At 51.0% G+C, this 12,560-nt stretch overlaps 1 protein-coding gene across 1 annotated transcript in view; it reads right to left on the bottom strand.

Annotated features, from left to right (window-relative positions):
* Window positions 1–330: 330 nt before the first annotated feature.
* Window positions 331–12,560, bottom strand: part of TMPRSS9 (transmembrane protease, serine 9) — a 16,967-nt gene continuing 4,737 nt past the window's right edge. The window contains exons 7-19 of the mRNA XM_009880582.1: window positions 12,074–12,245; window positions 11,520–11,794; window positions 11,219–11,355; window positions 9,713–10,022; window positions 8,693–8,864; window positions 5,223–5,494; window positions 4,402–4,538; window positions 3,476–3,836; window positions 3,265–3,381; window positions 2,454–2,625; window positions 1,860–2,125; window positions 1,201–1,337; window positions 331–719 (exon numbers count right to left, since the gene is read on the bottom strand). Coding sequence (XP_009878884.1) covers window positions 558–719; window positions 1,201–1,337; window positions 1,860–2,125; window positions 2,454–2,625; window positions 3,265–3,381; window positions 3,476–3,836; window positions 4,402–4,538; window positions 5,223–5,494; window positions 8,693–8,864; window positions 9,713–10,022; window positions 11,219–11,355; window positions 11,520–11,794; window positions 12,074–12,245 — 2,690 coding nt within the window. The 3' untranslated portion in view covers window positions 331–557. The remainder of the gene's footprint in view (window positions 720–1,200; window positions 1,338–1,859; window positions 2,126–2,453; window positions 2,626–3,264; window positions 3,382–3,475; window positions 3,837–4,401; window positions 4,539–5,222; window positions 5,495–8,692; window positions 8,865–9,712; window positions 10,023–11,218; window positions 11,356–11,519; window positions 11,795–12,073; window positions 12,246–12,560) is intronic.

The following is a 12,560-nucleotide window of genomic DNA, read 5'->3' as shown; positions in this document are numbered from 1 at the left end:
AAATGTTTTGGTCGTACCTTCACTTGTGGTCAAATGGTGAGCCAGAGGATCATTGCTGAGCTTACTAGTACCAAGCATTGAGTGGAAACAGTAGGATATGGCTTCCAGAAGCCATTGCACAACGTAACAGCTCCATCAAGGCAGTGAGGTCTGAGGCTTCTGCAAACGTGTAACTCGGCTGGGGCAAATTTTACTTGTCTCTTGGCTTGGCTTTGGGATGACAGCTTATAGACAGGTCAGCCAAACTACATGAATCTGGCAGGTGTTTCAGGCACCCCTCCAACTAGAAAGGCCACGTTTTAATGTGTAGGGTGTTTGGCCAGGTCTTAAGATGGGACAGGCCTCATTTATTTATAGAAAATGTCTAGAATTGTACCTTTCTATGCAAAGCAGTTATCAAATGCCTTAGTGTCACAACTGCAGTGGGTCACACAACACTGGCATTTGCTTAACAACTGCAGGCCATCTTCACCCCTTTGCAATAGCTGAGGGGTGAGTGCATCCTCTGGCGATTACTCCTCTCATTCGTCGCCTTCCCTGAGTGGCGAAATGCAGCTTCAGAGCTTGAGGTGCTGCACAATCCAGCCCTGGACAGCTGTGACTTTGGTGTAGACACCAGGGAAGTATGGCCTCGCACAGCCATAGCCCCAGCTTGTGATTCCTGCTAGAAACCACTTCCCTGAGGGTTCTTTACATGCCAGGGGCCCACCTGCATCGCCCTGCAGAGAGAGGAAAAGGGTCCTGTATCAAGCCAAAAAGGCAGCCCAGCCCCCCCAGTTGTGGGATGTTCTTTCTCTCTGGGACATAGGAGCATTTGCTGTCCTGTTCCCCACCTCCCCAGGAGCCTGCTTTCAAGCTGGAGGACTGCTCAGTGATATATGTGCAATCTGAGGTTGGGGTCTGGAACACAGAAGAGCATGTTTCAGAGACACAACAGGGTCATGAAATGGACTCCATGGTATCCCTGTGGTCTCTTGCTTGGCATTACCTCTCTATGTTCCCCTGACCTGTCACAGGTCGGGCAAGCAGAATGAGGTGTATGCAGGATGGGCCTGGATAATGGCAACAGCCAGTAGAGATGGATGGATGGACAGCTGAGCCAGGGGAGACAGGGCAAGGCCCTCCTGAGAGAAAATAGCCTGGGGATTTTGCACAAGTTTGCTCTGTCACAGCTGCAGCATTTGCTGCTCTTGCACTCACTGAACAACTGTCGACGGTGCCCTGTGGGAAACCAGCACACACCATCCTGCTGCTGATCTGGACAGGGTAGAACTTTTTGCAGGCCTGGTCTCCGATCATGTTCACTGCTGCTTTTTGCAGGTGCTTTGACATGAGACCTGAGGAGACAAGTATCACTGTTAGCTTGGTGCAGATCACGTAAGAAGCAGCAGTATGTGTAGGAGTAGGGCCTCTGTGGCCTTACTTGCTTGCCAAAGGGAGAGACCTGCAGTGGGAAAGTGTTCCTCCCCAGCAGCACAAGCACAGGAAAGTCCCTTTGGTGTGTACTTTGTCAGGCAGTTTAGCTGACCAGATAGAAATGGTCAGAATGGTCCTTGTACTGCAGGGGCACAGCTGGAGCAGCTGCTGCAGGGGTGGGGAGCACAGTGGCTGGCACGTATAAAGCTGGGAAGGCTGCGAGTGGGCAGAGGTATAACCAATGGAGGTGTGCAGTGCATGGCGGCTGGGGAGGAGATAGTGGTGATATCAGGCCTTGCCCAGGTTGGTATCTCCTGCAGGGTCTGTCATGGCATGGGGAATGCTTGGGGCAGTGGAGCGGGTATTGTAGATGTTTGGGCTCACAGGGTAGGTGGCATTTAGCTTGGCCATCATGGATGTGAGGGAGCCCTCTCAGCTAGTACCTCCTTCCTTTGTGGAGCCCCAGCCTGTGATGAAGCATCTGGCTCCTTCATGGAAGATGTGTGAATTGTCTGGGAGACATATAGGTTTGATGGTGTTGCTGAACTTGATGGGCATATTCAGCTCCAGTAGTGCCACATCGTAGTCCAGGCTGTAGACATTGTAAAAAGGGTGCTTGTAGATACGGAATATTTTCTCCATTTTGCCATCGATGCTGCTCAGGAATGGTGTTCCTAGAAAGGCCACCCACATTTTGGGGTCACTGTAACTGCAAAAAGACAGCAAACCTGGCTGTTAGGAGCATGGCCTCAGAAGGAGGGCTGTTCCTCCACTTGTGGGGCTGGGATGCAGTATGGCCACACCTTGTGAGGCCAGGACCCCTGTCTCCATCACACTGTGGAAGTACCCAGGCTTTGCTCCACTCATTCCTCTTCATGCTTACCTGCAGGGGCACACCTGTAATAGGGAATGTGTGCTTCCAGTGGGGCGCAGCATCCCAGCCATGGTGCAAGACTGTGAGGAAGGGGGAAGGGCAGGTGGGCTGATGGGAGTGAGGCCGAGAGTCAGCTGCCTTCACTAGTCCATCTCAGACTTACATATCAAAGCAATGAGCTGCAGAGAGCAGCCACCGGTCGGCAATGAGGACAGCCCCGCACTTGTGTTCCTTCTGCCGAAGCCAGAGGCTGACTTGCCAAGGCCATTCTCCTCGAGCTGCAGTGCTGCCACCCACGATCTTGCTGAAGGCCAGAGAAGTTGTTAGGCCACAGTCTGGGACAGAAGAAGAGGCACCATGGTTTTAAGTAACCATAAGTGAAAGGGATAGCTGCCCTCCTTCCATAGTCTGTGCCCCGGGGCAGCCTTCTGGGGAGACAGAGCAGTAGGATGTGATGAATTTCATTCACCCATCTGAGGCGAGGCTTGGCAGACATGTATGGTTTGGGAACTTTTACTTGTTATCACAGATCACACCTTCCAGGAATGTGGTATATGAGGAGAGGGACGTTTGGATGGACTGTCTGAGCCGTGACCCAGCAAGGAATGTGCAGTCCAAGGAGCAGTCCCAGGGATGACAAGACTTCTGGGCTGCCACGTTCTGCAGAGCTGTCTTGCCAGCTTGTACTAGCAGACAGAAGGCCTGTGTGCTGGGAAATGGGTTCTAATGTTCATAGCATAGGAAGAAGGGGCCACATTCCCTGGCGGAAAATTTGGACCCTGTTCATCCAGCTTTATCTTGTTGTAGGCTCTGGTGGACCAAGTAGGACGTGGACCACAAGGGGCTGGCCTATGCCCCCACTGTACAATGTGGGGCCTGAGACAGCCCATGTGAAGTTGGTGGGTTGCACTGTGGAGTCTGGGTAATGTAGAATAAGGCTGGGCAACAGTCGCACGCTGCAAAGCAGTACTCACCACAGTTGCGCTCATCGAAGCCGTTGCTGCAGTCAACAATGCCATCACATTCGGGATTTTCTTTTCCAATACAGACCTTGCTGGAACACTTGAAGGTGAGACTGGTACAAGGCACCACTGGAAGGCAATAACCCATGGCCTGCTCAGTACCCTATGTGCTGGGGCTGGAGGCCTCCTACCAACATGTCAATAAATCTGTTGTCAGTTTTACCTGGGGTTTGGGTGGGCTTGACAGGCTCAGTGTTTTTCAGAGCTGTGGAGGTTTCTTTCATGGTTGTGGTCATCTTCATCCCCAGGGTGGTTCTGTCAATTGGACTTGCAGCTGTTGTGCTAGGCTGGCGGGTGAGGATGGCTGCAGTAGAAGTGCTGGTGATGGCTGAACTGGAAGAGGTGCTTGTGCCAGGACTGGGCAACTGTGAGATGGTATCCAGGATCCAGTCTTTGAGTTTGGTAATTCTGGAGTACACACCAGGTTTCATAGCCTGGGCACAACCAATTCCCCAACTCACAATGCCGGCCAGATAAAACACTCCTGGGGTCATCTCACAGGCCAAGGGTCCACCTGAATCTCCCTAAGGAAGAAGCAAGGCAATGGCTGCTCAGGCCCAATCTCCCCAAGGCAGGTCTACATGGAGCTGCCCCTCAGCCACACTGGGAGGACTTAGCTTGCCCCAAACTCTTCTTCCCTAGCCCCGTGGGGCTGTCAGCTGCCATGCAGTGTGTGTGCAAGACATGAGTGCGCAGAGGCTGAAACTAGGGTCAATGGCTCAACCTGGCTGCACAGATACAAGTGGTATTTGTCACAGAAGTTAATAGCTCCTGACAGCACCTTTCCACAAGTGAAGGACAGCCACCACCAACTACCAGTCTCACTGCCACAGGAGATGTGCTTCATCCAGGACTCCAGTCTGGCCAGATAGAGAAGTGGGATGTTGGTTTAAGTCATGCTCAACTTGATGGAGCTTTATTTACTTTTCTAAAGCTCCAGGGCAGTGGGCTGGGTTTTTGAGCTAAGGTACATGTGGATTACAGCCTGGCCACAGCAGCTCAGTATTTCCCGAGGATGAGCTGAGGCTGTGAGTTAGTCCAGCATTCTGGAACAATCCACAGAGGAGTAGAGAAATCCCAGACTCTTACCTGGCATGAGTCTATCTTCCCCTCCAGGAAGCCAGCACAGATCATTCGGTCAGTGAGGGAGAAGTTGTAGAGGAAGTTGCAGGTCTTCTGGTCTATGATTCCCACAGAGGCTTTCTGCAGGGCCTCAGGCTTGGTGACTGTGTGAAAACCACAGGATTAGTGAGTGCAGCAGAGGGAAATTGCTCTTAGACTGACACAACACATATTTCAGGAAAACAGGCTCTAATCCCAGACAGGAGTTGAGTCCTATATGAGCAGCCCTCTCAGCAGCCCTGGGGCTCCTGGCTTGCCCCATGGTGCAGTTCAGGATACTGCACACAGGCAGCGAGTTTCTGTTGTCTTGGCAGCTTGTGGGCTCCTGGTCAACTGTTAGAGGGACAGTAGGGCTTTTTTGGTAGCACACATGCCACTCTCAGGCCTTCTCCCTGCAATGGGATCTTTGCTTTTTCTAACTAGTTGGAACATCTTTGCAACTGAACAGGGTTGCTGTCCTGCCAGAGCTCCAGTAGGCCACTGAGGCAGTGCCCCACTCTTGCTTAAAATGGGAGAACTACTGAGGGGAGCCCAGCAGGTTTCTCCTGGTTCCTGCCAAGCTGCTCTCTCCATTTTCTTGTCTGCTGGTGACTCTAAATAACTGCAGTTTAAGGCAGTGCTCTGTGTGCCCTTACTCTTGTGTTCCCAGCAGTTCCTTACTGTCCCCGTTATTGTCCCCTGTCCTGTATGCTCCCAGGACTGTCTGGGTCACTGTGGAACAGGCAGTGCTGCCGAATCTGTCACTGCTACAGAGCAAACCAACTGGTAATGAATGCACCACTGCTTACCATTCCCTTCTTGGAGGTCACCCCACCCAGAAATTATGCATTTCTTGCCAACAGGAAACTTCTGCACAGCAAGTGGGAGACAGACAGGCTGGATGTATTTGTTGAAGACAAGAGGTCTTGCCAGCTCAAGTATGGCCACATCAAAGTCCAGAATAATAGGGTTGAAGAGGGGATGCTGGATCACTCTTGTTATATTGACTTTCACTGCATTCCCGTCTGTTCCATTGAGTGATGTTGTGCCCACATAGGCTTCGATCTCTTCTGGATTTGTCCTGCAAATACATAATCCTAAACATGCATGCATGCCTAGCATGAATTCTGACATTTAAATTGCAGACAACTCTTAAATGATCAGTGTTGAAACCTTACTTTACCAAAGCAGAGCCCAGCACACAGACGAGCAGCCCTGCTAAGTCAGTCCCAAAGACTGGTTCCAGCAGTGGTACATGTTGGATGTCTCCTGAAGAGCAGGTAAATATGGTAATCCTCTCCTCACCTCCAGAAATTTTTGATTTCAGGAGTGTTCTGACACACAGATGGTGTCTCTACATTCTTGATGAACTTTTGGATTTTATTTGGATTTTTCTAGAGTTGTTTTTATTCCTTTGTGGTTTTTTTTTAAGCCCTGCCCTGGTTTGAGGTAAACCAGAACCAATTTTCTGTTCAGTAATTTTACTTTTCAGTTAAGCCTCTTCTAACTAACTGAATCAGTCCGGCCCAAACTGCAACAAACCCCATGTGAATTTCAAGCACTCAGTTTAGTGACATCATTTATGAAGAACTGCTTCCTTTTGATTGTTTTCCACCTGCTCTTGGTGGTTATTTGATATCTTACAAAAACAGTAAGAAGGCATTCCTTAACCACTTTGTTTGTATAGTCCCTATCAGACAGTCCCTTCCCACCCAATTGTATCTTTTCCCAAGTCTAGTCCTATCTATTTTGTCGTGCTTGTTACGGATGCTCTTCCACACCCAGCTTATCCTTGTGTCTTCTGTTGGCCTTTTAAAATATTATTCTATCACTGTGTGCAATGTTTGAGAAGTCAGTATGCTGTGGATTACCAGCAACATACTGGTTCTTTTTCTAATGATTACTAGCATTCACTTGCTCTTTAATTGCCACTGCCCACAGAACTGCTATTCTCATGGCAATATCCACAGTACTTCTGACCTCTTTTTCTGACTGGCAAAAGCTGACAGACACCCATCATCATCTGCACAGACAGCACTGCTTCTGTGCTATGTGCTTCACACTTGCCGACCTTGCATTTGACTTGCTGCTTTATTGCCCAGCTATTTAATGCATAAGGTTGTCTTGGAACTCTTCATAGTCCCCCACCTTTTCTGCCTTCAGGAATTTTTATTCTTGACAAACATTGCCTTCTTGCTACTCATTTCTTTATCTAGGTTGTTAATAATCTGGGCTTGGGCTCTTGCTGTTTAACAGAACTATCCAGGATTGAACTGACAAAGGCAAAGACAGGGGCTGTGAGAATGAGGAACTGCCCACTGTAGGTGATGATCAAGTGTGAGACCTGAAGGTACACAAGTCCATGGGACCTGATGCAATCCATCTGCGGGTCCTGAGGCAACTCATGGATGAAGTTGCTAAGCCGCCTTCCATTATATTTGAAAAGTCATGGCAGTCTAGTAAAGTTCCCACTGACTGAAAAAGGGGAAACGTAACCCCCATTTTCAAAAAGTGAAAAAAAGGAGGACACGGGGAACAGGCTGGTCAGTCTCACCACTGTGGCCAGCAAGATCATGGAGCAGATCCTCCTGGAAGCTCTGCTAAGGCACATGGAAAATAAGGAGGGGATCGGCAAGAGCCGGCAAGAGCCATCGACTTCACTAAGGGCAAGTCATGCCTGACAAATCTGGTGACCTTCTATGATGGCGTTACAGTGTTAGTGGATAAGGGGAGAGCAACAGACATCATCTACCTGGTCTTGTGCGTTTCTCACTGTCCCGCATGACATCCTCGTCTCTAAATTGGAGAGACATGGATTTGATGGATGGACCACTCAGTGAATAAGTAACTGGCTGGTTGGCTGCACTCAAAGAGTTGTGGTCAACAGCTCCATGTCCAAATGGAAATGGCTCCATGTCCAAATGGAAACCAGTGATGAGTGGCATTTCTCAGGGGCGCTGTTTAACATCTTTGTCAGCAACATGAACAGTGGGATTGAGTGCAGCCCCAGCAAGTTGGCTGATGACACCAAGCTGAGTGGCGTGGTTGACACACCAGAGGGAAGGGATGCCATCGAGAGGGACCTGGACAGGCTTGAGAGGAGGGCCCATGCCAACCTCATGAAGTTCCACAAGGCCAAGTGCAGGGTCCTGCATGTGGGTCACAGCAATCCCAAGCACAAATACAGACTGGGTGGAGAATGGATTGAGAGCAGCCCTGAGGAGAAGGGCTTGGGGGTGTTGGCTGATGAGAAGCTCAACATGAGCTGGCAATGTGCGCTTGCAGCCATAAGGCCAACCAAATCTTGGGCTGCATCAAAAGAAGGGTGGCCAGCCGGTCAAGGGAGGGGATTCTGCCCCTCTACTCCACTCTCATGAAACCCTACCTGGAGTACTGCATCCAGCTTTGGAGTCCTCAGCGCAAGAATGGAATTGTTGGAGTGGGTCCAGAGGAGGCCAGAAAGATGATCAGAGGGCTGGAGCCCCTCTGTTGGGAGGACAGGCTGAGAGAGTTGGGGTTGTTCAGCCCAGAGAAGAGAAGGCTCTGGGGAGACCTTAAAGCCCCTTCCAGTATCTGAAGGGGACCTACACGAAAGCTGGAGAGGGACTTTTGGCAAGGGCACGTAGTGATAGGACAAAGGGTGATGGCTTCAAACTGTAAGAGGGCAGGTTTAGATTCAGTATCAGCGAGAAATTTTTCACTGTGTGGGTGGTGAGTCCCTCACCCAGGTTGCCCAGAGAAGCTGTGGCTGCCCCATCCCTGAAGGTGTTCAAGGCCAGGTTGGACGGGGCTTGGAGCAACCTGGTCTAGTGGAAGGGGCTTCGAGCAACCTGGTCTAGTGGAAGGTGTCCCTGCCCACAGCAGGGGTCTTGGAACTAGATGATCTTTAATCGTTCTATGATTCTATGACCCATCTTCCCTTTAACAACTGACTACATGTCTCTATTTCCTATATTACAGCCAATTTTTAATGTTACGTTTTTTGAAGAAACTCTCTGGTGGCACCTTTCCTTTTCCACCCCATTAGATACCTTGTCTTTCCTCCCTGCCCAGGCTACATTAACCTTTCCCTGCCTCATCTCAGCCTCCCCACAAAACCCCTTTTACTTTCAATCTCTTGCTATAACAAAAATTAATGTCCAATGTGTGTTCTTATTTTTCCCCAGTGACTCCAATATGACAGCTGTGGGTTTGGCTACGTGGGGGTGTAGAGCTGCACAGCTCTGTGCCGATGGCCAGGCAACCTGGAACAGCAGTGCTAGCAGGGATGGACTCTTACTCATTGAAGCAGTGAGCTGCCGACAGCAGCCAACGGTCTCCAATTATGGTGGCTCCACAGAAATGCCTTGAGTCTTCTTTCAGGCTGACTTGCCAGGGGATCTCTCCTCTGGAAGCATCTGTTCCTCCCACGATCTTGCTGGCTTTAAAGAAGCCAGGTCGTCCTCCACACTCTGAACAAAAGTCAAAGCATGACTTGTGAGTACTCCTAGCAGAAGATAAGCGAGGAGAGACTGTTGCTGTCTCTAACCAGTAAGTCTGAGCAGGGACAGGTCAGGGCTGAAGTGTGAGGCATCTCCCCAAGCCCTGCCTGCTGATCGTGGCAGTCCCTGATGGTGGCCGTGCACAGCCATATATACACCCGAACTGCTGTTCTGCATCTTGCTCTTGCAAGTCTTTAATCCTGTGCCTTTCTTGACAGCAAAGTTACCAGCAGCTCTGTGCCTCTTAGCCTTACCATTCCAGATAAAAAGTTAATCCTAAATTTAGAAAAATACCCTGCATCTGTATCTCCCTGCAGAGCTGCTGGGAGGGCTCCTTGGAGCTGACAGGAGCTATAGACACCTGCCCTCCTTCCCTTCAGGGAGAGGATGCAGAGCTGCTGTGAAGTTGCAGCCATCAACTTTAAACTGCTGGAGATCCTTAGGTGGCAAACAAAAGTCAGTGGTCAACAGGTTAAACAGTGCCAGACGCTGCTGTGTCTTAGTACCCTGTCCTGGGCATGCTGGAGCAGACCAATTGCACAGACAGCAGACAAAATTACACATTCAGTTGCATAAGCAAAGGAGCCCATGAAACTCATCTGCGCAGGTACTGAATGACTTTGCCAGGCTGCTCTGGGCTGAGCCAGGGCAGCCAGATGATAGTGTCACTTGTGCCTTGGCCCTTAGCACTTAGGCAAGGGTTGTGTGGGTCGCCCTACTGAAGGTCATTTCAGCTCAGCAGAGGAACGAACCTGACATTTGGACCTGTACCAGCCACTCTTCCTGCCAAGGTGTGCCCACGCTATGGGTGCTCGTACCTTGTGGTCTCGATGCAGTCACCGGCTTGCTGGCGGCTGGGGCTGGTGAAGTAGTGGGGATTGCTCTGGTGTTGAGCTCTTCAGAGCTGACCACGTTACTCTTAGTACCGATGTGCATTGGAGAGACAGTACGAGCTATGGAGGGGGGGAAAGCAGAAATCGCATCCAAGATCCAGTCTCTGAGTTTGGTAACACGTGTGTAAACCCCAGGCCGCCTGGCTTCAGCACATCCAATTCCCCAACTCACGATTCCTGCCAGGAAAAACTTGCCAGATGGTTCTTGGCAAACCAGGGGCCCACCAGAGTCACCCTGCAAGAGAAGCCAGATGGTGAGTGTCTCCCTGGGGACGCTCCAAGGTCGCCCTGGCCACCCTCAGCATACTTCTGCTGGACTGTGTCTGTCCTTGTGTATCCCAGCTCACCTCTGCTTATTTGCTCCAGCCTAGTGATGATCTCCGGTGCAGGCCTTTGGGGCTCCTCTGTATGGGCGTGCTGTCCTGCTATTAAGGAGTAGCCTTGTGCCCTTGATATGCCAGAAAAGCACAAGGACATCCTCCATAAAATCTAGGGTCAGCACTTCTACTGGTTTAATTGTGTGTTAAACTGCTGCTCTTAAAGGTTAAGCCCAGCACCCCCTGAACAGCCAGACGATGGGTGTTCATTGCATGACACACAAGCCAAAAAGATCATGCTAATCTTTGCATGATGATTTCTTGATTCGGCTTATGGTTCCCTGGTTAGTTATTTGGTACTGTGGGGGCCATATGAGTGTCACTGATGTAGGACATGTGGTGTCTGTGAAGCTGGCAGTGCCTTCTGGGAGTTGCATCACTCCAGGTGAGTAATGAATGGATGGGTCACATTCATCATCCAACCTGAATCTTCCATTCTTGGCCCCTTCTGTGGTGTTTGTACTGCATTTGATACACAAATATGAAGTGCTACTGCCAGAGAAGTGCAGTTTTGCTCATCTGGTGGCTGCAGGTATGAAGGGCCCTGCCAAACCACGGGGACAGCCATGGAAATCACAGTCCTCCTCTCACAACACAGTTCTCCTCTCCCCATGCATTGTGAAAGGCAGGATTTTCTCCACTTACAATTCCAGGCTGGATAAAGGTTAACTAGGGAAAACACCAAGTTGATCACCAAAAACTGTTGGGTATGTTTTAGGCTCCACTGCTGCCCTTTGCCATCTGGATTTTGATCTGAGGACCTACCAGGTACATTGGTAGTGCCAGCCCTGATTACAGCTCAGGAAGTAGAGAAAAGTAGTTCAATAGCCAAAAGACCCCCTTAAACAGCAATGCCCTGCTCTAAGCACTAGAGAACATACGGTCATTTTTGTCTTCTGCAGTCCCTGATCTGTGCTTGGGTGCAAGGCACAGCCTCAAACCTTGGAGGGGAGAACCATGACCATAGTGTCAGATCCTGCTTCTTGGTGCGTACTGGGAGGGAAAAGAGGGAGGTGTGCAGGGAGGTCTGCTGGCTTCCCTTGGCAAAGCTTACCTGGCAGGAGTCGATTTTTCCCTCCAGGTACCCAGCACACAACATCCTGTCTGTGAGGACATGGCTGTAGAGGCTGGAGCACAGCGTCTGGTCCAGCAGCTCCACTGTTGCTTTCTGCAGGAACTCAGGTTTCACCACTAAACGATACAAATGCAGCTGTGAGTTCACCGCAGGTAGCCTTGCACAGGACCAGCAGCCCACCCCAGCTGGACAGAGCATGGCCTGAGTTCCCTTCCCCCATGCCCCCTGCACCACTCACACCCCACCATGCCTCCTCTGCCGCCTGCCACACGTTGCTTACAGAAATCCTCCTTGAGGTAGCCCCAGCCAGAGATAAGGCACTTCTTGCTGGTGGGGAAGTGATGCCCAGTGTCTGGCAGGCACACGGGCTGGATGTACTTAGTGAAGGTCACAGGTCTCTTCAGCTCCAGCACAGCCACGTCATAGTCAGCTGTGTCGGCATTGTAGGAGGGGTGTGGGATGATCCGTGCGATGCCCATTTTCACTGTGCCACTGTCTGAGCCTCTGAGGGAGGTCGTCCCTGTGTAAGCTGCCCACATGGCTGGGTCCTGAAACCTGGAAGAGAAACAGCCGGCACTGTGGGAGCCTGCAGCCACAGCATCACCCTGCAAACCAGAGCCCGGTGCGGGTGTTGCTGCCTCCGGCCATCCTCCCATTTGCTCTGGGACAGGAGCTGCCCATGGCTTAATCTGGTAGGGGATGGAAACGAGGCGTGATGGGGCAGAGTGGTACAGTGGGAAGTACAGTGGGAAGTTGCACCAGAAGTTACAGCAGCTTTTGGAAATGGAGGGCGGGGGCGCAGGAGGGTGGCAAGCTAGCATGGCTGGAGCTTACTCAGTGAAGCAGTGAGCAGCAGACACCAGCCACTTCTCTGTGAGGATTGCAGCACCGCAGAAGTGCTCGTTGTTCTCTCGGAGGCTGACTTGCCATGGGAACTCCCCTCTGGATGCTTCTGACCCTCCGACTATCCTGCTGGCACTCTGCATGGCAGGGCGGCTCCCGCAGTCTGAAAGGGAGGAGAGACCCAGTGCATCAGGATCCTGCCAGCTGTGCCCCAGCAAAGTGCTCTCAGGGGCAAGTGGGAAAAGCTGCTTTAGCTTCATGCATCCTCCCAGCACATGTCAAGCAGCAGGATATTACAACTGTGTTGGTGTTACAACTATGCAAACCTCATGAAATTCAACCAGGCCAAGTGCAGGATCCTACACGTGGGTTGGGGCAATGCCAAGCACAAATCCAGGCTGGGTAGAGAATGGCTGGAGAGCAGCCCTGAGGAGAAGGACTTGGGGGTGTTGGTGGATGAGAAGCTCAACATGAGCTG

Source organism: Charadrius vociferus, unplaced genomic scaffold (genome assembly GCF_000708025.1).
Source record: "Charadrius vociferus isolate BGI_N301 unplaced genomic scaffold, ASM70802v2 scaffold702, whole genome shotgun sequence".
NCBI lineage: Eukaryota > Metazoa > Chordata > Aves > Charadriiformes > Charadriidae > Charadrius > Charadrius vociferus.
The sequence above is the reverse complement of the archived record's forward strand: the minus strand, read 5'-3'. Positions and strand labels throughout refer to the sequence as shown.